We start from the raw sequence: 25,251 nt of genomic DNA, 5'->3' as shown, positions 1-25,251 counted from the left end.
AACTAATTGTTAATAAAATAAAGCCTTGCTATCCCACATAATGAGGTTTTCTGATTCAATGTTTTTATTTCACAATCGCAGTAATAACGTTAATCGGATTGGAATTTTTTTTTATGCCAGTCCTTCTCAGATTTATTTCCTCTGATCACTTTTACCCATTTACACCTACTGTGTTTCCCCGAAAATAAGACAGTGTCTTATTTATTAAATTGACTTTTTCAATTAACTGTTAGCAGGGCTTAATTTTAGAGTAGGGCTTATATTTCAAGCATCCTCAAAAAGCCTGAAAAATCATTTTGCATCCTCAAAAATTCTGGAAAATCATGCTATGTCTTATTTTCTGGGTATGTCTTATTTTCAGGGAAACAGGGTTGCGATAATGGGCACAATCAGGTATTTGTATCGAATCATAGCAAAAAAACGCTATGGGTAAATCCAGCTACAACCAAGTGCCTCAAAGTGACTCTGTGTATTACAGATTTAGCGATTAACTCTTTAACCTCTAATGCCCTCATTTCTTCCCATCCTCCACCGCACATCACTCCCCAAACATAAATAAATAGGGGGGGAAAGGCAAGATTTGATTATCTTCGCTGTATCGGCCAAGGCAGAAACACCAGCTGTTCTTATTGTGCCTCGTCTTCCTCACGGCTCCAATGTTAATAGCCTGATCATTCCATTTTCTCCTTCAACTGGCGGCTGCACAGCACAGAGCAGAGACAGAGAGGGCTCCTGCCCATCTGTAGCAGCTGTAGGCAGTGAACTGTGAAGGCACTGGGGATTTATCGGGTAATCTGTAACACAAGACTGCCTTGTTTTTACAAGAGAAAGGCCACATTTGCACAGACCTGCTCTATTCTGGATGAGGGAGAGGATGAAAGATTTTTTTTTTTTCAGAAGTGAACACATCCACACTGTCCTACTACATAAGTTGTCACTGATCTACGCAACTCTCAACTTTGTGCTGCTGACAGCATTATAAATGCTTGTAGATAGCGTTGTAGCTTAAAAATAGCATGCGTGTAAAAAAATATAGGCATCGAGCGGCCTCAAAGCTAACAGAGGTTTCTATGCAACCCAAGAATGAATGGTAAAAGTTGCCTATATGGTACCAATGCCATGCATTGAATGATCTGGGCTCATTGGTGAATGTTTCAGATGAAAAATGCAACATTCCTTACAATTCATTCAGTATCATCATACAACCAGCAGTTTGAAGACGCTTTAATAAAAATTTGCTGTAAGGTTTAACCGCTTTAGTGGAATGCCCAGAAAATCTCCTAAAAATCAGTGTTGAAAGGTGCTGAAGACTACCTAAACCTGCCACTGAAGGGATTAAAGGGATTCTGTCATCAGATTAATGCTGCCCGAATCTGAGATAGAGAAGACTATTGCCAAGGGCATAGGTAAAGGCTCATGGTCCCTGGGTGAAACTTAAAGTTTTTCTTGGGGCCCCCTAACTTCTCTTAACCCCTTAACCTTGCCCCCATGAGTGCTTTATTCTGAAACGTTACAGAATAAATTCACTTTGCAGATTGACTCGGCATTCAGCTCCGAGTCACGGGAAAGGGCCTGCACCACCTCTTCTCACCTGTTTTATGCAGAATGACAGCTTCTCTCCTTGTTTGTGTATCGGGAGAGAGCTGTCAGTCTTCACATGGTGGGCGGGGAGAGGCTGGTGTGGCCAACCCCCCGTGACTCAGAGCTCAAATCTGAGTCAAACTGCAAAGTGCATTTATTCCAAAATGCTGTAGCACTTCAGAATACGGCACTCATGAGGACAATAGGCTTCTCTGTCTCTGGTTTATGCTGCCCATGGTTTGAAAAAAATTACAAAAATCTAAACAATTATCTACATGTGTAAACACATATTGTTTGAAATCAAAAGACTTATCATTGTTTGCTTGTTTGAGTGATTAATTGTTCCTGGTAGAAGAACCCTAGCGCAACTTTTTGGGAGATATTTTTGGTGTATATAATGGCGTAAACCGTGCCATATTTGCACCAACAAGAATGGCTGTCTGCAGTATGTGCTCCATTACTAAGTGGGCACGGTCACGGGCGGGGGTACTTTTTAGCTTTATTTATGAAATGTAACTTCAAAATATTTTAAAAAGTTGCATTCCCCCCCTCCCCCCCCCCCCCAGTGTTCCATAAGGTGAGAATCATGTAGGAGATCAATATGTAATACCGTACTGGTCAAGGCAGAAGTATAATATAAAATAAAGCTTTGTAGGGTCCCATTGTGATGAAACATGCCATCACTGTTCATTCTCTCCTATCTGTTAGACTACTGTACAATAATAGCAATGTAGGAAAAAAAAGCCTAAATCTTAAAAGTTTGATTAATGTTTTTGTGGGAAATCTGCTTCCAGTTGTTGCGGAACTTCAAATTCCCGCATCCACTGAGTGCTTGTAGTTTGACGGCTACTTTGTAGCTATTTTCTGCATAATCTACCTTTATGAAGTAGAATGATAGTGTTATGGTAATTGTAGTAATGCGCCCTAAATCCTATAACATAGTATGGAAGCACATAAGTGCCACGGAGCACTGCTTCTGTGAGAAATGCTATTTCTGAATCCCAGTTAAGTGTCTTGTGTACTACTCCCCCTGCATGAATTCACCACAGCAAGTACCAAAAAATCTGCTCAGTTGCAGCCATATTGCTCAGTGTGTACCCAGCTGCCGAAATAATTAGCTTATGAATGTATCAGCTGCTTGTGTGATTTTTATAAATAATAACCAACCTGCAGAGCAGAAACACTTTCATGAGCTAATATTAGCAATAATTTACACGGTAATTGGAAGAGTTATAAATCTGCCATATGGATGAATAGACAGATCCTCAGACTGAAAGAAAGTGGCAGGCAAATATTTATTGTATATTAAAAACGAACATAACCGTAAACACATATAAATCGGAATGATCCATATCATTATCTATCTATCTATCTCATATCTATCTATCTATCTATCTATCTATCTATCTATCTATCTATCTCCTATCTATCTATCTATCTATCTATCTATCTATCTATCTATCTATCTATCTATCTATCTCATATCTATCCATCTATCTCATATCTATCTATCTATCTATCTATCTCCTATCTATCTATCTATCCTCTATCTCATATCTATCTATCTATCTATCTCATATCTATCTATCTATCTATCTATCTATCTATCTATCTATCTATCTAATATCTATCTCACCTCTATCTATCGATGCTGCAAACATTAACATGACTTTTAACACATTACATGAACTCTTTGTGGAAGTTTTTTTTATCCTTTCAATGGGTTTCATTGTGTTAAGAAAAGAGAACAATATCTTTTAATGGCTTGAGATGAGATAACTTTCTGTGACCAGTTATCACAGACAAGTTAAATTCTAGTAAATCTGTATCTAACATCTATCTATTTATCTCTACAGTATCCAATATCTATCTATCTCTACAGTATCTAATATCGATCTATTTCTACAGTATCTATCTATCTATCTATCTATCTCTACAGTATCTAATATCTATTTATCTATCTATCTCTACAGTATATATCTATCTTTCTATCTCTACAGTATCTATCTATTTATCTATCTCTACAGTATATATCTATCTATCTCTACAGTATCTAATATCTATCTATTTCTACAGTATCTAATATCTATCTATCTCTACAGTATCTAATATCTATCTATTTCTACAGTATCTATCTATCTCTACAGTATCCAATATCTATCTATCTATCTATCTATCTATCTATCTGTACAGTATCTATCTATCTCTGCAGTATTTAATATCTATTTATTTATCTATCTATCTCTACAGTATATATCTATCTTTCTATCTTTACAGTATCTATCTATCTATCTATCTCTGCAGTATTAATATCTATCTATCTGTTTCTACAGTATCTATCTATCTATCTCTACAGTATCTAATATCTATTTATATATCTATCTCTACAGTATCTATCTATCTATCTCTACAGTATCTAATATCTATTTATCTATCTATATCTACAGTATATATCTATCTTTCTATCTCTACAGTATCTATCTATCTATCTATCTCTGCAGTATTTAATATCTATCTATCTGTTTCTACAGTATCTATCTATCTATGTCTGCAGTATCTAATATCTATCTATTTATCTATCTCTGCAGTATTTAATATCTATCTTTCTATCTATCTATCTCTACAGTATCTAATATTTATCTATCTATCTATCTATCTATCTCTAAGGTATCTATCTCTAAGGTATCTAATATCTATCTATCTCTACATTATCTATCTATCTATCTATCTATCTATCTATCGTCTATCTATGTAACTCATTATCTATCTATCTCATCTCTATCTCACTTCTGTCTATATCTACAGTATCTAACATCTATGTATGTAAAATCATAAAAGTGGCTGCAAATTTCTTCACTTTTATCAGGTTCAGAATCATTCCATATAAACTCTGATATTAGAGAATTACAATATACAGTACATCAAAAATGACTGAGTGTTACAGTAACGGCACACTGGATGAGATTTATTTTTTAATTGCATCCACGCAATGCAAAAACAATTCTGCTGAAAGTTGACCTATGTTGCAGAGTTTTAATTAGCAGCACATTGATTTTCACTTGGATTCACCTTTTGCAATGCATAATTTGAAATCTGTAGAAAATTCCGGAACAAATCTGTGACAAAAACATGCAGACCTTGTCATGAATTTTGTTGCAGATTTTCTGCCCACAGTGTTCACGCCCATAAGTGGGCCCTCCCAGTCTTCGCATCCCATAGAAACTGCTATGGCGGCTATGTCTTTTGGCACCCTATGTTGGTGGTTGCTCAGCTGTTCCTGTGCTTTCGAGGGAACACTCAGCAATGGCAAGGATTTAGATCTAGATCTTTTACTCTACATTGGTCAGGGAAAGAAATTCATCAGTAACCCTAGGGTTTCCTTCGAGCAACAGGCAAGCAAAGGGTTAGCTATAGTGACACACTAGGGAGAAGAGTTCCTTCATCCCTCATGAGTCCTCTTCATCAAGAGGAAAGAGGAGATAATCTATTGGGCTTAATGGAGTCACACCTGAATTTTTAGGACTTGTTACAATCTCAGTCTAATGTTTTTTTCTCGGTTTGGATAGAAGAATATAATCGCCATGCAATTTGCCATGATTTGTCACTACTAGAGATGAGCGAACGTACTCGGATAGGCACTACTCGTCCGAGTAATGTGCCTTATCCGAGTACCGCTGTACTCGTGCTCAAAGATTCGGGGCACTCCGCTGCTGACAGGTGAGTCGGAGCGGGGAGCGGGGCAGAGCGGCCGGGAGAGAAGGAGAGAAAGATCTCCCCTCCGTTCCTCCCCGCTCTCCCCTGCAGCTCCCCGCTCCGCAGCGCGTCCCGAATCTTTGAGCACGAGCACAGCGGTACTCGGATAAGGCACATTACTCGGACCAGTAGTGCCTATCCGAGTACGTTCGCTCATCTCTAGTCACTACGGGTTTATTGTCGCTCGACAATTAGGTATCACCACAATCTCCATATACTTGAGACGTTCACCAACACAATATCATCAGGATACATACCATGCCCATAGTGTTCATTAGTCTCGCCCTCCTAAATATCAGAAGTCTCAGTTTTACAGGGAATTAACAGGCTAGTGAGCTATGCAGAAAGCCATAAATCTCCATGCTGGGATCTTAACATGTAGTCTTTCAAGTGACAGCAAGATAAGAGACAGAGGAACGCGAAATATGTCAGGTTAAACATATGTACTTTGTTACTACGGCATAAAATACGAGCGGCGTTTCAGCCTGACACTTCGGTATTTCTCACCTTGAGCTCTATGGTCTAACCACCATAGTGAAATCATTGTCTGAATCTGTAAGAAAAAGGTGTGCACTCAATGTCTTTCGATGTCAAGGTCAAATGTATTTTGGATATTTTTCTTTCTCGACAGTCTTCAAAAATACCCGGTAGTCACGCTGCTGTGAGTTTACAAATAAGTAGTGAGCCAGTATATACCTGCATACAGGGGCGTAGCTAAAGGCTCGTGGGCCTGGGTGCAAAAGTTGATCTTGTGGCCCCCCAACTTCTCTTAACCCCTTAACGCAGAGGCGTAACTTGAAGCTCCTGGGCCCCGATGCAAAACCTGGAACGGGACCCCCAACTTTAATGATTTATTCATTACACTGGGCTCCCTATATGGAGAAGAGAGGCTTCATGGGCCCCCTAAGGCTCCTGGGCCCAGGTGCAACCGCATCCTCTATAGTTACGCCTGTGCCTGCATAAGCTACACTTACATACCTTATATTATTACTTCATATATAACATAAAGAATTATGATAAAGCAGCCTAATATTGAACTGGTGGGTAACCATTACACTGAATACACGCTATGTTTGGGACAACAAGGGTGGGCACACACAACAGGGGACCCTTTTACGTGGGAATACGGCCATGTGATCTGATGCATTTGAATCCAATGCATCAGATCATAGCATATATCAGCCAACCGCGAAAACGGCGATTTTAAGTCAATCTGATGTAAATGTTCCCCGGCAGCGCAAAAAGTACAGTAAAGTGTGCTCCAATGTTATTGCGAGCGTTTTTGCTATTATGTCCGTGTGAAGCCGCCCCAAGCGTTTCTTCACATGACCATATTTGGGCATGCTTTTTTGCGCATAATAGAATAGAACCCATTGTTTTCACCAGATTCGGCACCACGAGTTTTACACGCACATATCATAAAAAATAGGACCTGCTCTATCTTACTGTGTTTTGTGAAGCAAAGGCCCCCATAGAAGTCTACAGGAGGTGAGCAAATCCGCAAGAGGATGCATGAAACAGTGCGCAAAACCACAAAAAAAGAACACATTTGGACCTCATTGGGCTAAATAGCCTTTTTAATCCACAGAAGTGGTGTGTCGCACGCGCGTAAACTGGCTCTGCATGCGCAAAAAGTACAGTCCTACGCACAAATCCGCGTGCAAATCTACCTCATCCGACCCTGTTCATGCACAAATACGTTGCACTGTGGCGAGCGTTTTTGCGCATACGCTCATGTGAAGAAGCCCTAAGTGTGTTTCCCCCATTCCACCTCTTTAGCACCGTGCTTCCCACTTTGAGGGTGGCTAGGGTGCCCAGGTAGGGCTGTCAGCGCTATGTGAGTTGCTGAGTAGAGCGATGTGGAGGTACGCGCCGGAGCTCAGAATCCAAGATGACTTCTGCTCCATGTACTGGTGCCCGCCCCCCCCCTCCCTTCTTTGCCAAGCGCTGGCCGCGTCCTCCGGGGAAAGTAAAGAACCGGTCCTTCTGCGCCTGGACCTCATCGCAGCCAATGTAAAGCATTGGGCGGGCTATAACTGGCCCGCGGGCCTTGTGTTTGACGCATGCGTCCTAGAAGTCTCCAAAGAACACTAAAGTGCCTAAAAAGGGCAACATTGTTGCAGCAATGATACGGCCACCCTGCGAAGGGTTAACTGACAGCTTGCTATGTGAGCAAGAACATGGTTTGTTAGCACTTAGACTGCACGGTGCTTTTGTACTGTTGCACTATTTTTTTTCTATACATGAATTGCTCTTGCCACCCCCAAATCATAAATTCCCATTCTTGCAAATATTGGTTAAAAAGGTTCACATGTTGCAAAGTTTTGGGGAATGAGCCGTTAGTTTTATTTGTCTAGTCCACGGTACTTAATGGAACATATAATAACGTTTTTGGATGATGGTTGTGATTTATTTTACACTTGCCTCCTGGTATATTATAAACTGCAAAGCTGCATATAACATAACTATCCTGGAGTTCACCAAATTGGGCTCTATTAACGAGTCAATCCTTAACAATGCATTGTCTATGAAGCTGCACAAAGGGTTAACTGTGTGCTGTGGTAGCCGTAACCTACTGCTCTGCATGGAAGCCGGTGTCTTATGTAGACATTTATAATACCAAGTGTGTGACCCACAAGTCTTGCTAAAGCGGCCCATAAAACCATCCATTACAGGCTGCACAACTTTGATATTCACACGAGGAGGAACAGAGAGAAAAAAGGGCACGTTTGCTAAACCAATTGTGCCGTTTTTCAGATTTACTGCACGTTTTCCACATATGTCATTTATTACAGAGTGGAAAACCGTTAAATGCACAGTAGTTTTGCCAAGTAGCATTATGCATTTAGCAGTTTCAGTCATTTAACAGTTCCAACCCTCATTATATTTTGCCATGTGGTATATAGGGGGGTTTGTGTGTCTATTCATTTAGCAGCTTAAGTAGGTTCCTAGCGGTTTTCGCTACAATGCATTTCACAGCAAGGCTGGAGACTTAAGGGGGCAATGGAAGAACTAGCCAAAAAGGCTATTTAGCCAATAAACTGCTTATCTCTCACTCAGTTTGTAACAATAGATCAGACACTGCAGGACTGAAGCATAAATAACCATTAATATTAGAAATCTAAGTAAACACAAGAACTAAAAAAAAACATTTATTATCAAAAAGTTTGCTCTTCTTTGCAAAGAGGTGTTATTTGATTACTTACTGTACTTTACATTTATATACCCCCTCAGGGCTCAGTCAGACTGGCGTTTTTTTTTTGCTGCACATGTTTTTGCGCAAAACGCATGCGCACCAAAATTTGCGTGCCTGATGTGGGCATCACACTGAAAAAAAACGCACTTGGCTGCGTTCGAAATTCACACATAAAGTGTGCTGCCCGCCATTCCCTGCTGTGGCTGTGACAGCTGCAGTAGGGGATTCCTTGGATGTGAAACCTCTGGATGCTGTCACATCCCAGGGTTTTACCTTGTTGTCAATGGGGCTGGCAGCAGCAGCAGCCCCATTGACATACAGAGAGGTTCGCGATCCTCTGCCACAGCTGTGGCCAAGGATTTCTTCATCTTCACGGGGAGTCCCCTTATCACTGAACACTGAATTCAATGAATAGCTGAGCGCTGCCTGTGACTGGCTGAGCATTGTGACCAATCACAGGCAGCGCTCAGCTGTCATTCATTGAATAGCTGAGTGCTGCCTGCAATTGGCTGAGCGTTCAGCCAATCAGATAGATTTTAAATCCCCACCTGCTGAAAGAGATTCAGAGCAGTTCAGAAAGAAGACGCGGTTGGACGCGCCTAAGCCCCGGTAGCTGAGGAAATATGAGTACATTTTTTTTTTTACACATTCTAGGGATGATTTTCAGGGAAGGGCTTATATTTAAAACCCTTTCCCGAAAATCACTGTGGGGGCTGCCAGCATCTCACTGCTTTCAATGGACCCGGCTGTAGCGCCAGCTCCATTGAATTCGATGGGATAGCATTGAGGTCCTCTGCCACAGCTATGACAGAGGATTTGTTCATCTCCGCGGGGAGTCCCCTTGTGACTGAACAATGTAACAGTGCTGTCACAGTGTTCAGTGATGAAGAAATCCCCGGCCACAGCTGTTACAGAGGATCGCAATCCTCTCTGTATGTCAATGGGGCTGCTGCTGCTGCCGCTGGCCCCATTGACCACAAGGTGAAACCCCTGGATGTGACAGCATTCAGGGGTTGCACGTCCAAAAAATCCTGAATGCCGCAGTTACTTGCGTTTTAAAATCCGTTGTCCTATATTTACCGGTGTGAAGTTTTGTGTGCAGGTAAAAAAACGGACATGTGACCGCTGCCATTGGAAAGCATTGGTTCTAATAAATGCGGATCGCAATAGCAAAAAACATGTGCAGCAAAAAACGCCCGTCTGACTGAGCCCTCAGTGCTCTATACCAGTGATGTAAAGGGTGCCCAAACAAGCTTTAGGCCTCTTTCACATGAGCGTTATTTTGTTATTGTTATTAAGTTGGTGCGTCAAAAAACTGCGTCCGCAAGAACCAATTGTTTCCTATGGATACCTTCAGATGAACGATTTTTTTGACGGGCCTAAAAAAATTGTGCCACAAAAGATAGGGCCTAAGTGTGTTAGGTACATGCTAGATACAGCCACCATTTCTAAACTTCTGTATACCACAAATGCAAAACATAATGTTCAAGCTTTAAATGTAATCGGCATCTGGAAGGCCATCCCTACTATCCCACTCATGTCCAAGAAAAAAAATTTCCATTTTGTCTCCATGAACGTGATCAAGTTCCCATTAAAGTCAGCTTCACGCAGGGCGTTCTCTATTGTCTCTACTCTATATTTTTCCTTAAATGGTCACTGGACTTTGAGACAACATGTGTTAATATGATAACTAGAGATGAGCGAGCATACTCGTTAAGGCGATTTACTCGAGAGAGCATCGCCTTTTTCGAGTACCTGCTGGCTCGTCCCTGACGATTCGGGGGGCTGCGGGGGGAGCGCAGGGCGGCGGAGGGGAGCGGGGTGGAGAGTGAGGGAGATCTCTCTCCCTCCCAATCCCCTCCGCAAGCTTCCGCTCACAGCCGCGGCCCCCCGAATCTTCAGGGACGAGCCAGCAGGTACTTGAAAAAGGCGATGCTCTCTCGAGTATATCGCCTTACCGAGTATGCTCGCTCATCTCTAATGATAGCCAATGTGATAACTAGCAAAAGTGCAAATCACATTATTTAGCTAAAAGGATGTTTTTGTGCTGAAAATACCTCTAAAGTGCTGGCCACTAGAGGTTTCACTTCTGTCTAATTTCCTGGCCATTGTCTGTTGTCAAGTAAAATCCACCTCTAGCAACAGAGACATCAAAAGGGAACAATAGAAATGTAGGCGGGTGATCACTTCTGCTAACTATAGAAGTATATAGTGAGGAAGGGGGGGGGTGCTTGGGGATGTGGCTGCAACAATTAACTGGCAAGTGATTTACTGACACTGAAATCACACCTACACTGCTCAGTACTTCTTTTGTGCTCTCCGTGATGCTGTTATTTCTCAGTCTGTGCTGTAGAAAATGATGGAGCAGAATCTGTTGTTTTCTCAATGTGCGGTGCACTTAATCATCATAGCAGCTAATTTTCACTCTGCAGCTCGGGAAAAACTGAAAATTAGAGATACAGCCTGCAGAGAGGAAGTTAGCAGGAAAAAATGGCCAGAAATAGTGTTATTCCTTATATACACAATAAACAGATTATTGCATCAAGTCATCTGAAAGTGCAGGTCTGCTTGAAATCTACACTTGGTTCTAGCATTAAAGTGACCCTCTGGGCCTGGAGAAACAGATATGGCAAAACAAGCTTCTTCAACTGATGGATACACACTGTGCTTTAGTTTGCATCATTAGTCTAAGATACTGGTTAACCAGTGATGTCCACATGAGCAGAGCCTGTCAGAGCAGCATGTAGTGTCTTAGACTACCGATGCACAGTGTGCAACAGTTGTCAGAGAAGTGGTTCAGCCATCTTCGTTTTCTGTAGACAGGGCAAAGATCAGCCAACAAATGCTCATTTACTGGCCAATTGCATCTTAGAGGCGGTTGCAAAAATCATCACTGTCAGCGGCATACTTCCTGTATAAACAGGGGATGTACTGCCAACAGTAATGAAAGTTTACGACGGACGAACAATCGTATTAATGTTCATTTGGCCCTCATACAGTTTGCATCTGCCTGTGTGAAGCCTTTTTAATGAATGCCAATTGACCTGTTACTTTGGCAGCTTGCACCGTCATGGCCTGATAGTTGACCCGTATAAAAGGACCTTTAAAGGTACCTTTAAACAGGGCGATCATCAACTGAATAATTGCTTGAGATAGCGATTTTCAGCGATAGTTGTACAGTCTACACATGGCCACCAACAGGGTAATAAGTGAGAAATCACTTAGTAGTTGCTAGTCACTTTGTTTAACTCACTGAATCGAAACAACCAGCGAGTAACTTCTCATTCAGTGTAAACAGGAGTCGCTCAATCTTAGAACAACTGCCTGTTCAATATGAATAGAGGGGGGGTGGTTGGAAGAGGTCTCTGGTGCTCCACCTCCATTTACTGAGTGACTCTCACTCTTGTGTGAAAGCATAGTGCTTGGGTAGATAAGCGTCCAACAGTTTTCTCATATTAGGATACCTTAAGGCTCCAGGTCATTGTTTATAAAGTTAATATAAGTTATTACATTAGGGACATGTGTGGGGAAGTGATAGCCAGGCTCTTCGGTGATCTCTAATATTTCAGGTACATCGGTATGATTTTGTCACTGTCATAATACCTAAATTAAGGCAATATACACAATATTGGAGAATATGTCTGTGGACTGCATTCAAGCAGTAGTATCAAACCCATGAAGTGGAAGCTTCAGGTTTCATGATATTTATTACACTAGATGAAATTTGATTAACAGAGAACAAGATCCCCCAAACTATGAAGACAGATGACCTCAAGGACTTCTGTAAAGCTCTGGTTTATCTCATTTGCCTGTCATTTGCATTAATAGTAGGCTGTTATTGTTAGCTGCGGCTACACAGGTAAGCTAAGGTTATCTCCGAGAGAAAATACAGTAAAATATGGTAAATTAGGGGTTTATGCAGCATCAATGTGAAATCATATAAGGATACAAAAAAAGCCATTAGAACTGTCCTATCACTGCTGGTCACTTTATGGAGTTGGCACAACAATGGCTTCCCATGGCTTCCCATTCCCAACATCTCGTTGAAGAAAAGCTGCAGGAAAATACTCTTGGCACCATCTCACCCAACCACCAAGAGGGGTGACCACCCCATGGTTCTACTGAAAGTGTCCCAATCAGCATAGAAGTTCATTTATTATAACCACAAGGGAAACTGCCCTTAGCCCAACTTCATGAAGACCATCTAGCTGTAGGAAGACGATCCATCATCCCCAGAGAGCGCATAATCTGTTCATGGACACAGAGGTTACAAGCGCTGACTGACACGCTCATTGTCAGTCACTGGTCGTTAGCATGAGCGGATTATCTGTCTGGGTAGAAGGACCTTCAGAGTCCTTAAGAGATTTTTTGCCAGGAACGAGCACCAATTGAAGGTGTTGCAAGCCAATTAGTGTTCATTCTGCTCCATTTACATTGAGCAATCGTCTGTAATGTCTGTGTTTGAACAATCATTAGCACGATCGTTTAGACACATAGAGTTCCACTGTTGTTGGCAGCACATCGCTATTTACACAGTTGTGTGCTGCCGACAACTAATGACTTTTGGTACCGCATTAAATATGCAATCGTCCGTCAAACAAGTGCATGCTCACAATAATTGAGTGAATGAGTGTTTGTTCCTGATTATCTGCCCATTTAAAAGGCCCTTAAGGGCGGCTTCAGACAAGCGTATGCGCAATTGAGCACACTTCAGCACAGCGTATTTGCGCCCCAAAGCAGGTAGATTTTCACACGTGTCTGCGCATAGTCCTGTACGTTTTTGCGCAAGCAGGGCCCATTCACATGTGCGCTATACACCCCCACCCTGAATGAAAAGGCTGTTTAGCTGAATGAATTCCTGATGTGTTCTCTCTTTCACGGAATTGTGCATCGTATTCTTGTGTTTTGCGCGCGCACTTGTGCACCTCTCATACTTCTATGGATCCCTTGGTGTGCAAATACACAGCAAAATAGAACAGATCCTATTTTTTAAAGTAAATGAGAACAAACACATTGATATCAATAGGTTCCTCTGTGCAAAAGTTGTGTGTACAAAAAGGTGCACAAACACATCCGTCTAAAGCTGCCCTAAGGCTGGTTTCCCTTATGGCTCTAATAAATAAAAAATGGACCCTATGGCTTTAGTCCCACGAGCGCATATACGCCACGTTTTCACACCCGGGCGCATACACGGTACCCATGTGAAGCATTGGTTTCCAATGCATCCGTTCACACGTCACGTAAATATGCCGGCAGCGCAAAAAAATAGAACATATATGCGGCTATTATCTATTCGTGTGAATAGATAAGAAAACTCTGGCTGTGATCGCGGAAAAAAGCCCATTCAGGCGCTTATACAGAGTAGGCGTAAAAACATAAAAACGCCGTCACCGTATATGCGCTCGTGGGAAAGAGCCCTATGGATGCAGTAGCTGCTGGAGAGCCCTCTCTTGGGGATAAACATAGAGATGTCACTAGTAATGAGCGAGTATACTCGCTATGGGCAATTGCTCGAGCGAGCATTGCCCTTAGCGTACCTGCCCGCTCGAGAGAGGGTTCGGCTGCCGGCGGCGGGCAGGGAGCGGTGGGGGAGAGCGGTGAGGAACGGAGGGGAGATCTCTCTCTCCCTCTCTGCCCCCCCCCCCCCCCCCGCCGCTCCCCCCTGCTCACTGCCGCAACTCACCTGTCACCCGGGCCGGCAGCCGAACCTTTTCTCTCGAGCGGGCAGGTACTTGCTAAGGGCAATTGCCCTTAGCGAGTATGCTCGCTCATCTCTAGATGTCACCCATGCGGTAACAATATCACCCGCCGCGAGCCCCATAGGTGAGCACCTGGTGCACTACCTTGTACCCCCACTCCTAGGACTGCATCCCCGCCACTTTCCCCGCCTGCGCCCGAGTGTCTTCATGAAACTTTTCTTTAATGGGCTGTTAGAAGTAGAAGGCCATTGTTGAGCCAACCACATAACACAACGAGGTCTTCCTTATGACACAAGTTGACTATTGTCTACTGAAAATAGTTGCTAAAAGTCATTCCTATACAACGATTGGTCAGATCTCGTGAACCAATCCTGAGACCTCCCACCGTGAAAACGAAGCAGTGCAACGCTCATCAATTCCCATTTTCGAACACCAGACATTATATATCTCCCATGATGCTCAGCTGGATAAAATAACCCAGCTGTAAAAGAGCATGCAAACCCTTTAATGCACAAGCCTGCTCTTTAATGTGGTGTCTCCATTAGGTCAGAGCTGGGAGATAAGTATATGTCCGCATGTAAGGAAAAACTATTCCACAGTACATTGTTAGAGCAGTCTCAGGCCTGGCTGCCTGCATCAATGTATCTTTGTTGTCTGGCTCTCATTATCAAGACCGCTTGGCTCTGATACCTTCAACATAATTCATCTTAAGCCCCATAAACAGCATCCGTGTGTTCAATACCTTATTTAGAAGATTCCTTTAAGAGAGCTTTATTTTTTTCTTATTAAACTCGCACAATGGTGGTAACCTCGCCCAAAATGCTGGTCATTAACTGCAGAGCCCATGAAACGTCTGCATGACTTATATCTCCCTAATGGGATGTGAGCCTCTTATTTAATGTCTGTGAAAGTTTCCTTATTAGACAGGCTTGGGACTATCTGTGAAATTCAAACCAGGCGAGGGTATTATTTATGGTAGCGAACGCCATGACCAATCAGGTGTAAGGTTCCCATCGCGGCTGATGCTGGCTGCACAGTTCTCGGGGGCTGCAGATCCTCCACATTCTATTACCATCAGCTGCGGCGGATGGCACTAGTGACATAGGACCTCGATATGGTAACCTGCAGGGTGCGGCGAAGAGACCCTCGCAGAACTGCTCTGTAGTGTACGTGTGCATGCATGATCACACGGACACATAGCCTGTTTCCCTGAAAATAAGACATACCCTGAAAATAAGATATAGCATGATTTTCCAGAATTTTTGAGGATGCAAAATGATTTTTCAGGCTTTTTGAGGATGCTTGAAATATAAGCCCTACCCAAAAATTAAGCCCTGCTAACAGTTAAATTAAAAAGTCAATTTAAATAGTGTCCAGGCAGCTATACGTGTAAAAAAGTTAAACCTTTTTGAACAAAAATTAATATAAGACACTGTCTTATTTTCGGGGAAACACGGTAGCAAATGGTATTCTGCACCAGATCTTAGGGCTCCTTCAGACGAGCGTATTTTAGCACGCAGAATGCGGAAAATGGAACCCATTGATTTCAAAGTGTTTATTCTCCTTTCTTTTTTCTTGCGCTCTATTTTGTGCGCATTTGCGCACCAGAGAGCCCCATGCAGGTCTGCGGGAGGTGTGCAAATGTATGCATTGGTATGCACAAAATGTGCGCATACCCGCAAACTTCGCACCTCGTTTTGGATTCATAGATATAGATAAATCAGTATTTGTGCAGGAACGCACGTAAAATACACACGTTCACTGCACAAAAAAAATTGCGCAGGATTGCGAGCGTATTTTTAATACACAGGAAAATAGAGCAGGTCCTACTTTCAAAATGCACGAGCAAAAGACGCTTATGAGAACGAACCCATTGAAATGAATGGGTTATATTTTCCGTGTTTTGCGCACACAGATTTTTAGTTGTATGCAAATACCTGCACAATCAGGTTTGAGGAAATAAGCCCTTAGGGCTTATAAACATGGACGTGTTTGTGCACGCATTTGGGCACACAAAGGTTGCACACCAAAGGTTGTTATAGAAGTCCATGGGGGTGCGCATACACGCGAACACCGACACCTTATTCCCAGTATTTGCGCAGGCACGTTCACAAAAAAAACGACTCCTTCACTGCGCAAATACATTGTGCGGCAGTGAGCATTTTTGCACCTACGCTCATCAGCAGGAGCCTTTAGTCTCTTTCTCGCATTATTTGGCCAACGATGTCCTCTCTTTGCCAGCCGGACATTTTTACGCGGCTAATAGAGATGAGCGAGTATACTCACTAAGGCACATTACTCGAGCGAGTAGTGCCTTAGTCGAGTATCTCCCCGCTCGTCTCTAAAGATTTGGGGGCTGGCGCCGGTGACAGGTGAGTTGCGGCGGGGAGCGGGGGGGGGGGGGGGGGAGAGAGGGAGAGAGAGATCTCCCTTCTGTTCCTCCCCGCTCTCCCCCCCGCTCCCCGCCGGCCCCCGAATCTTTAGAGACAAGCGGGGAGATAACCGCTAAGGCACTACTCGCTCGAGTAATGTGCCATAGCGAGTATACTCGCTCATCTCTAGCGGCTAATAATCGCCCATGGGAATGAATACATTGGAATCCGATGCTTCACATGGTCACGATTTTTTATCATTGTCACGATTTTTTAGCTTGTATGAATAAGGCCTAAGACGCCATATGCTGCCTTAATTGACCAGTGCTGTCTACATGAGCAGTACTGACAAGTCAAAGCATCATGTAGCGTCGTAGACTACCAATGCACAGTACACATCAATAGTCAGAGAAGCGGTGCGGCCATCTTTGTTTGTCCAGGACCGGAGGCCTGCTTTAACCACAGCTGATTATACACTTCATAGTATAGCTTCACCTCTGATGTGCTGTATCAAAACTTATAGTATGGAACAAATAAAAAGTTTTTGAAACTTACTCCAGCATACAAAGCTACTGTGTGAGAATCATGGTGGCTTATTGAGAGCAGAGTGATTTACTATTATCACTCTGCACTGCCTATATAGGCCATGGATTGAGGCGACCTTCTGGTTTCAGTACAAAATGTTGGCCTGGGACCAGAGGAAATAGTTATATTACCTGTCATTGGTCTTTTGTGCTGATGACCCTCTGACCTGCCAGTTAGGGGTCCTGTTTTCAACTGTTCATAATGGCCAACGCAATCTTCAGACTACTTAATCCTCACAGTGCATTGGTGGTGTTAGACATATCTCCATTCTGATTGGCCAAAACAGCTCATATGATCAGTGCTGGTTAATCAGAGAGCAGTGCACAACGTGCATTAGGTACCCTGTTTCCTTGAAAATAAGACATACCCTGAAAATAAGACATAGCATGATTTTCCAGAATTTTTGAGGATGCAAAATGATTTTTCAGGCTTTTTGAGGATGCTTGAAATATAAGCCCTACTCCAAAATTAAGCCCTGCTAACAGTTAATTAAAAAAGTCAATTTAAATAGTGTCCAGGCAGCTATACATGTAAAAAAGGTTAAACCTTTTTGAACAAAAATTAATATAAGACACTGTCTTATTTTCGGGGAAACACAGTAGATAGAAAATTGCTGTGGCCATCTAGAGCAACTGAAAACAACATCCCGAACTGATGAATTGGAGGGGTATCCTCATAGAAGCATGACAGTAGGTAATATACCCTCCCCCCTTTGGGCCAGGGGCAGAATATTTGTCCCAAAACTGGGGGTTAAACCTGTTAGAAGTTAGTAAAGCTGGAAAGCATGGGTTATAGATGTCCAAGATACAACCAGGTGACTGTATCGATGTGCTTGCCTTAGGTTATGATGATGCATTCGGGTGGCTGTGACCCAGAGGCGTAACTTGAAGCTCCTGGGCCCCAATGCAAAACTTGTAACTGGGCCCCCACCTATAATGCTTTATTCATAGTACTGGGCTCCCTATATGGAGAAGAGAGGCCTTATGGGCCCCGTAAGGCTCCTGGGCCCGGGTGCAACCGCATCCCCTGCATCTTCTATAGTTAAACCCCTGCTGTGACCTCTGATCATGTCGTCTATGGACAAGAAACACTTACTTTCTGGACTGTCACTGTTTTACCTATCTGACTCAATTTAATACCTGCATAAAAAACCTCAAATGAGTGATCCAGTAATAAAGCAAGACAGCGGCAGGTCCCTCTCTGCCTCCTCTCCGCCCCTCTGCACTATTTGCAATGGGGAGAGGTGGGCCGGGGGCGGGGCTAAGTGGGAAGAATTAGCTCTGCCCCCGGCCCGCCTCTCCCCATTGCAAATAGTGCAGAGGGGGTGGAGAGGAGGCAGAGAGGGGGCGGGAGCTCAGTTCCTGCTCCTGGCTCCTGGCTCTTCCATCCCCCCCCCCCCCCTGCACACGAGGACGACGTATATCGGCTCGCCGTGAAAACCGAGCCGATATATGTTCGTCTGAATGCAGCCTTAAGCGTTGGCCATTCATCCCAGTAATTATGACTGATCATTCAATGAATGGAGGTGGATCGGGCTGAAGATTGCTTCCGACCTACCACCTCCATTCACAGTAAACAGGCCGTCGTTCTTAGACCTAGATTATTTGCCTATAACACATTACGACAAGTGTGTGGCCAACCATAGTTTCTCTTAGTAATTACAACCGACCAGTTAATTGTTCATAGCGTTGTATTTAGAAAGGAGGTTCTCCCAATGGGATAAACCCTTTGTGTGGCATCCGGAAGACTCGATGATGGAACGAATGACTAGTTGATATTTTTAGATATGACGCACAGTTCTTAGAAATCTCTAAATTATTTTTCATTCCTTTAATAACCAATAAAACCCCAGATGTGACATTACTGTAGAGCAGAATTATGTAAGTGGGTGCTATCAAGCAGACAGCCGGCAAAATCCTCCATGTTCTTGCCTAGCCTGTTATAAGATACGGTTCTAGCATTCTGCTTACATGAACAGATGCCGTATTTTATAGGGTGTATGGGGGTTGCAGGATATCATAGACAGATCATACAGCCAACTCCCCCCTCCAGCTTACTCACCTGACTTTTATTAGCAGCTACTTTGGCAAAGAGAGCTTGGGACACCTTTGCTCGTTTCATCTCTTGCTGAATCTCATCGTAAACAACAGCTGTGATGGTAACGTTGGAAGCTTCCCCCTCCACTTTCACCTGGATGTCGGATGTTGGAGCATTGGAGGGTTTCATCTGTAGGGACATTGAAGGGGGGAAACAAAAAGACAGAAAAAGGGAAAATGTTTTAGCTGAACCATCTGTGCAGAAATTGTCAAAGGATTCAATAGGGTCAGTGCCAAGGAGCATTAGCCACGGTGGGACACTTCCTGTCCATTATTCTAATCAGGTTAATTGTGATTAGGAATAATTGCAGTTAGGGAACATGCATGGAAAGAGATCTTGACTTTTCTCCATGGATTTGATGACACTGGATCTTTGGGCAGACTTTACAGTTTAATATTTCATAAACCATCGGCTGGAATTTCATGAACCCTGTTTCCCACAAGACCTATGAATGGCCATTAATTAAAAAGAATATTAATTGATTCATCTTTTCATTAAATACAAGACTGCTCTATGGCAAGATATAGTCTTTAATGTGACAGCGCATAAGGACAACAATACAACATGCACCTATGTATAATAGTGTATACATCAATATACAATGTACAGCATGTACAGTATAAATATATGTGTGTGTGTATGTATGTACATCTATATATATATATATATATATATATATATATATATATATAGATAGATAGATAAATAGATATATATATATATATATATATGGCATAAATACAATAAATCATGATAATGCTTGTGTGACTTCAAAACCTATGTACAACTAAGTAGGGATAGGTTCTCACTTGTTTATTGTCTACATTTGCTGTATGTGCCAGGAAGGTTCCTGGTGCATACCATAAATGGAACCATAGATGCCCATTTACCCGATGGAAGCCAGTTTCACCTCCATTTGGGCGGTTTCTGTCATGGTTTCTGTTTTTTTACTATATGGAACCGTGAGCTAAATAATAATAAGAGGACCAAAAAGTTATAAACAAGGGTTCTTTCTCACTTGGTCTTTCACCTACGTTAACCATCTGTGTTAGGAAAGTTGCCAGCAAATATTGTAAACAAAACTATAGACCCCCATTTACCCAAAGAAGGCCAGTTTCACCCAATTTCGGTGGTTCCTGTCATGGGTTCCGTTTTTTTTATTGCATAGAACAATTAACTAAGTATTAATTAATAATCATGCTTAAGAGGAACAAAAAGTTATGTACTAAGCAAGGGTTCTCTCTCATTTGTTTTTTAACCTTTATTTACCATCTGAGCCAGGAAAATTGCCGGCGCTTATGGTAAATGAAACATAAATCTCCATTAACCCAACGGAGGCCAGTTTGGCTTCCATTTGGATGGTTCCTGTCATGGTTTCTATTTTTTTACTAAATGGAGCAGCATAGGAGATTGCAATACTGCATGCATGGGCATGTTATACGTTGTTTTATAATGGCAGCTTATGGGTGATGGATGTCACTGAATGGTATCTGTTAATTGTTTCCATTCTAAAGCCCCCCCGACGAAAAACTCAAGACGTACAGAAAAGACTAAGTGTGAAAAAGAGCCTAACATACACTGGTTTCATGGTTGTGCCCTTCCCTATATCTACAATAGGGCCTGCACAGAAAAAAAAATGAACATTTTGTGATTCTGTCACTTTTATCACATTGTCCGATTCGGAATGGGTTAATTCCTAAACCATTGTAGTACATTTGAGGTGTGTTTGCACATCTTGTTCTCTTTTCCTGTTGTCTGATAAAGTCTTCAGTGCAAGAACCAATTCTCCCAGAAAAAATGAGAAAATGGGTACAGGTCTCTAAATAATAAATTACTACTCAATTTACGGCACTCCCTCATGTCCCTCTCATCCTTTATTAAACATGTACGTATGTCATCTGAGCACATAGCTCCAGCTACGATTATCCTCATTATGCTAACCAGTCGGACACCCAATTTCACCTAGGAAATGAGCGGAAATGAAAAGAGAAATTTCATTTTCGAGTCCCAGGCCCCAGGTTGCCTCTGATTTGTGCCTTTAATTTTCTTAAACTGTTATTGTTATTTTCTGTATTCTGCCACACTGCTTTAATTGAATGATTTCTCCCATCAGCTGACAAATCAAGGGCAAAAGAAAAGTATTGTTCTGGCTGAAAGACACAAAGGTCTCATCAGACACTTGTCACCTGTAGACTTCATAAAGACTATACACTTGAAGGACTCCGGCTTCTTAAAGGTACAGGTTTCTATCTAGATGAACCTCTAAAATAACAGAACTTTGTATTGGCCTAATAACATTATAGCTAAAGTAAAAAGGAAAAGCACCAAAACGCACATAGTGGAAATAACGCAAGTCTACTAAAACCGAGAAATAAATAGAAGTCCTACTAGGAACCTTTAGAACTTCTGGCTCAGTTGCCCTAACAAGACTAAACTTATGATGCTGTAGAACCCCTTGAGCGGGTCCTCGAATTGCTGATGGAGGACCTGTAAGTAAATCATCTATAAAGACTGGCAAACTGCAGAAGCTTAGCGGTACTTTAGTCTGGGAAGCAGGGGAATGAGGACTACCAGGACTAACGGGCTTAGTAAGTGGGTGGTGCTTACCCGATTTGAAAACGATGTCACCTTTTTGCCAACACAAATAAGAAATCAATTGGTGTCAGTAAAAGGGGTGAGGTACCTTCATATATATATATATATATATATGGTGTTTTTGATTAACACAATTATTTACATTACAATTAAATCAGATAATGGAGGAATTTGCATTGATACATGACCGTATGTGTGCCGTCTTGGATAATTGGACAAAAAGGATCACCCGACTAAGACTGGCCAGGTACATTAAATGCAGATTGGCCAAATCTTCCAATTTCTGCAGGTCCAGCAGATTATCTAATGTCTATGGTGGCCTCCTGATTATCCCCCCATGCACCCCCAGACGTTCGGGAAGATAAGAATGGGGCAGTTCGATTTCAACTGCTTGATCCTATTGTTCTCGGGGGAGTAAGCCGCTTTGCCAGTGGCATTCTCCCCTTTCTGTATTCAGAACACATGCACACTCGGCCAAGCAGAGTGGTCATGTGTATGTGGGTTTAAAGCAAGATAGCTGTTTGGCAAACAACTAGCATAACTCTACGACACCTTCTTAAATCATGAAGCCTATTGATGCTTATAGTCCAATCAGTCAAGATACTAAACTGCATTTTCAAACAAGTAATAAATATCTTATTAAAGATACACATATAGTGTAGTGGACACAGAGATTAGGCTATGTAGCAGACCATAAAAGATGGACTGACTGGACATACCTGTGGAACGCGGGATGAGCTGGGGCTGCTGGATGATGAGGACAACAGGCTTATATTAGGGTTCATGCTTCTTTCCCTCTCATCTTGATAGATCCGATCTCTTTCTGCCTCTGGCAAGTTTAAGAAGTTCTGCATAGCCCTAAGGTTCACCAGCAATGACTGAGATGCTGTTCTAGGATCTTCTTCCTTGCGTAAGATTTCTGATAACAAACCCTGGTCCAAGAGAATGAAATGTCCAACTTATTTTTGTTTTACATGCAAGAGGCATGCTTAATGAAGAATAAAAAAAAAGAATACTTTACACGAACAGTGGACACTATTTAAAGGGGTTTTACGAGCATTTACTATTGATTACCTGTCCTCAGGATAGGTCATCAACAGTTGATCAGTGAAAATCCACCACATGGGATCCCCCCCAGCTCCTCATTGTGGTCAGAGACGGAAGTGTAATAGAAGGCATCGCCCAGATTCATTTTCAGTGGTTGCGAAGCTTTTCTACTACACTACTACACTTCTGGCTCTGACCGCTGATGTGGACATCTGGCTCGGTTGCACTAACAGCAGCCGTAGAATCAATTGATCAATGGGGATCCCGAGTAATGGACCCCCGCAGATCAACTATTCATGATGACCTATCCTGAGGAAAACTCATTTATCTAAGGTTTCATTCAGAAGTCGGTAAGACTAATCCAGGATCCGAAAGGCATTTCAAAGAGTAATTCCATGAGCTAGGTCATTTATATATAGATTCATCCATGAACAAACACTACATTAGGGCTGTTAAAGAAATTAATTACTCCCGAATACATTTGCCGTCACCTGGATACAAGGGCAGATGCAAAGATACATTCTAAAAAATGTAAATAAATCAATGAAATACATGTACCACTTTAGAGCCTACGCAGACCTGCCATATTCTCACTACCATATTTTTTGTAATTATAGTCAATAGATAAATCGTAATCAATTTTCTATATCAATGTTATTATGACATGAGTTCTGTCTAGGTGATGAATGAGCATCACGCCTTGATTTATGTGATGCACATTCATGAAACATAGTAAAAAGATATTATTTGTGAATTTTGGAGTGGGCTACAATGGAAATTGTGTGGGGGAGTTTAATGTATGACCCAAATACAGCATCGGGGTTCAGCAAAGTATTGGGTCAGAAGTCGGAAGCAACACGTGCAGGAGGCTTGACTAAAGAGATTGTGAAGGTCAGTTAGCTCATGAGGCCTTCATTACACATTGAGGGCTCCTTCACACAACCGTTGTTTTGACGCTGAGTAGGCACTAGAGATGAGTGAGCACGCTCGTTTAAGGCGGCTACTCGATCGGGTAGCAGGCTTATCAAGTAACTGTGTACTCCCCGAGCAGCATGCGGGGGGAGCGGCAAGGAACGGGTGGTGGCGGGGGGAGCGAGAGGGAACGGAGGAGAGTGAGAGATCTCTCGCTCCCCCCGCTTGCCTCCCCGCTGGTCCCCGCTGCCCCCCTTCCCCCCAGATGCTGCTCGGGAGAGTACACAGTTACTCGATAAGACTGCTACTCAATCGAGTAGCAGCCTTCAACGAGCGTGCTCGCTCATCTCTAGTAGGCACATCCAAACAATCGCATCCAAAAGAATCTATTGTTTCCTATCTTTTGGATGAATGATTTTTTGACATGACGAAAAAGTAGCGTAATAGGTGTGATTTTTTTTTACGCCAAGATCTCTCTCTGTCAAAAGATAGAACTTGCCCCATCTTTTGACTGCACAATGCCAACATCTCCCATAGACTCCTATAGGAGCTGGCCGGCAAAGGGATGGAGAGTGGCATACTCGCAAATAGCAGCCATGACATGCTCGCGGCTGCTATTCATTCACTTGATTTAATGCTCTGATAGCCGCAATGTTTTAGCGCAGCTGTTTGAGCGTTATAACGACGCTCATGTGAAAGAGGCCTTAAGACGATAACTTGTCGAGAAAACCTACTAGTCCAACAGCAGTTTACCAAATAATTGCTATTTTACTAAGTATATCACGGCATCTTATTGTATTACCTTAGGGCAACAATAATTAGAATGCAATAGGCCATTGCCAAAACGTTGTAAAAAAAAAGTTGTCCTATACAGAAGACTGACTGTGGCACATTCGCCACACAACCATAAGCAAAATTGGTTCAACTTCTCTACTTTGGACTTAGACTTCTTTCCATTCAAACCCAAGTAAAAAAATACATCTCACCGTTAGAAATAATGTGGTACTGTCAGTAAACCCGAGTTTATATCTACTTTGTTGGGATTTTTATTTCACTTATTAACCCTTTCCAATCCAATTTGTATCCTGGTTTTCCTAGGGGGCTTACTCTTTTTCTCCCATTATAGAACGGCGCTATATGCTGGCTAAAGCCAGTACTGCATGAGGTGACACGTTGGATAGGCACCAACAGCAGACAGGCTGGTAATATACAGTAAGAGAACCATGACGGACGTCTTCCAACATCGGAGCTGTACAGCCTTAAATCGTAATGTCTTTAGAGGTCACACAGTGGATTGGAAAGGGTTAATATCCTCGCAAGCACCAACATATTCCACAGCACGGTAGACAGAACGTATCGTTCCCGTGCTCACAATTTCTCTATCTCAGACCCATATCCATACATACTGTACTAG

The 25,251-nt window shown here is 42.5% G+C and overlaps 1 protein-coding gene across 2 annotated transcripts in view; it reads right to left on the bottom strand.

Annotated features, from left to right (window-relative positions):
- The window catches only part of SATB2 (SATB homeobox 2), a 185,688-nt gene that overhangs the window by 49,691 nt on the left and 110,746 nt on the right, over positions 1 to 25,251 (bottom strand). The window contains exons 8-9 of one of the 2 annotated variants that reach the window (XM_066575681.1): positions 22,598 to 22,810; positions 19,248 to 19,412 (exon numbers count right to left, since the gene is read on the bottom strand). In XM_066575681.1, the coding sequence (XP_066431778.1) occupies positions 19,248 to 19,412; positions 22,598 to 22,810 (378 nt within the window). The remainder of the gene's footprint in view (positions 1 to 19,247; positions 19,413 to 22,597; positions 22,811 to 25,251) is intronic. The other variant, XM_066575682.1, reaches the window with a different exon arrangement.

Source organism: Eleutherodactylus coqui, chromosome 8 (assembly GCF_035609145.1).
Source record: "Eleutherodactylus coqui strain aEleCoq1 chromosome 8, aEleCoq1.hap1, whole genome shotgun sequence".
Lineage (NCBI taxonomy): Eukaryota > Metazoa > Chordata > Amphibia > Anura > Eleutherodactylidae > Eleutherodactylus > Eleutherodactylus coqui.
Note: the sequence above shows the minus strand (reverse complement) of the source record. Positions and strands in the feature narration are given on the sequence as shown.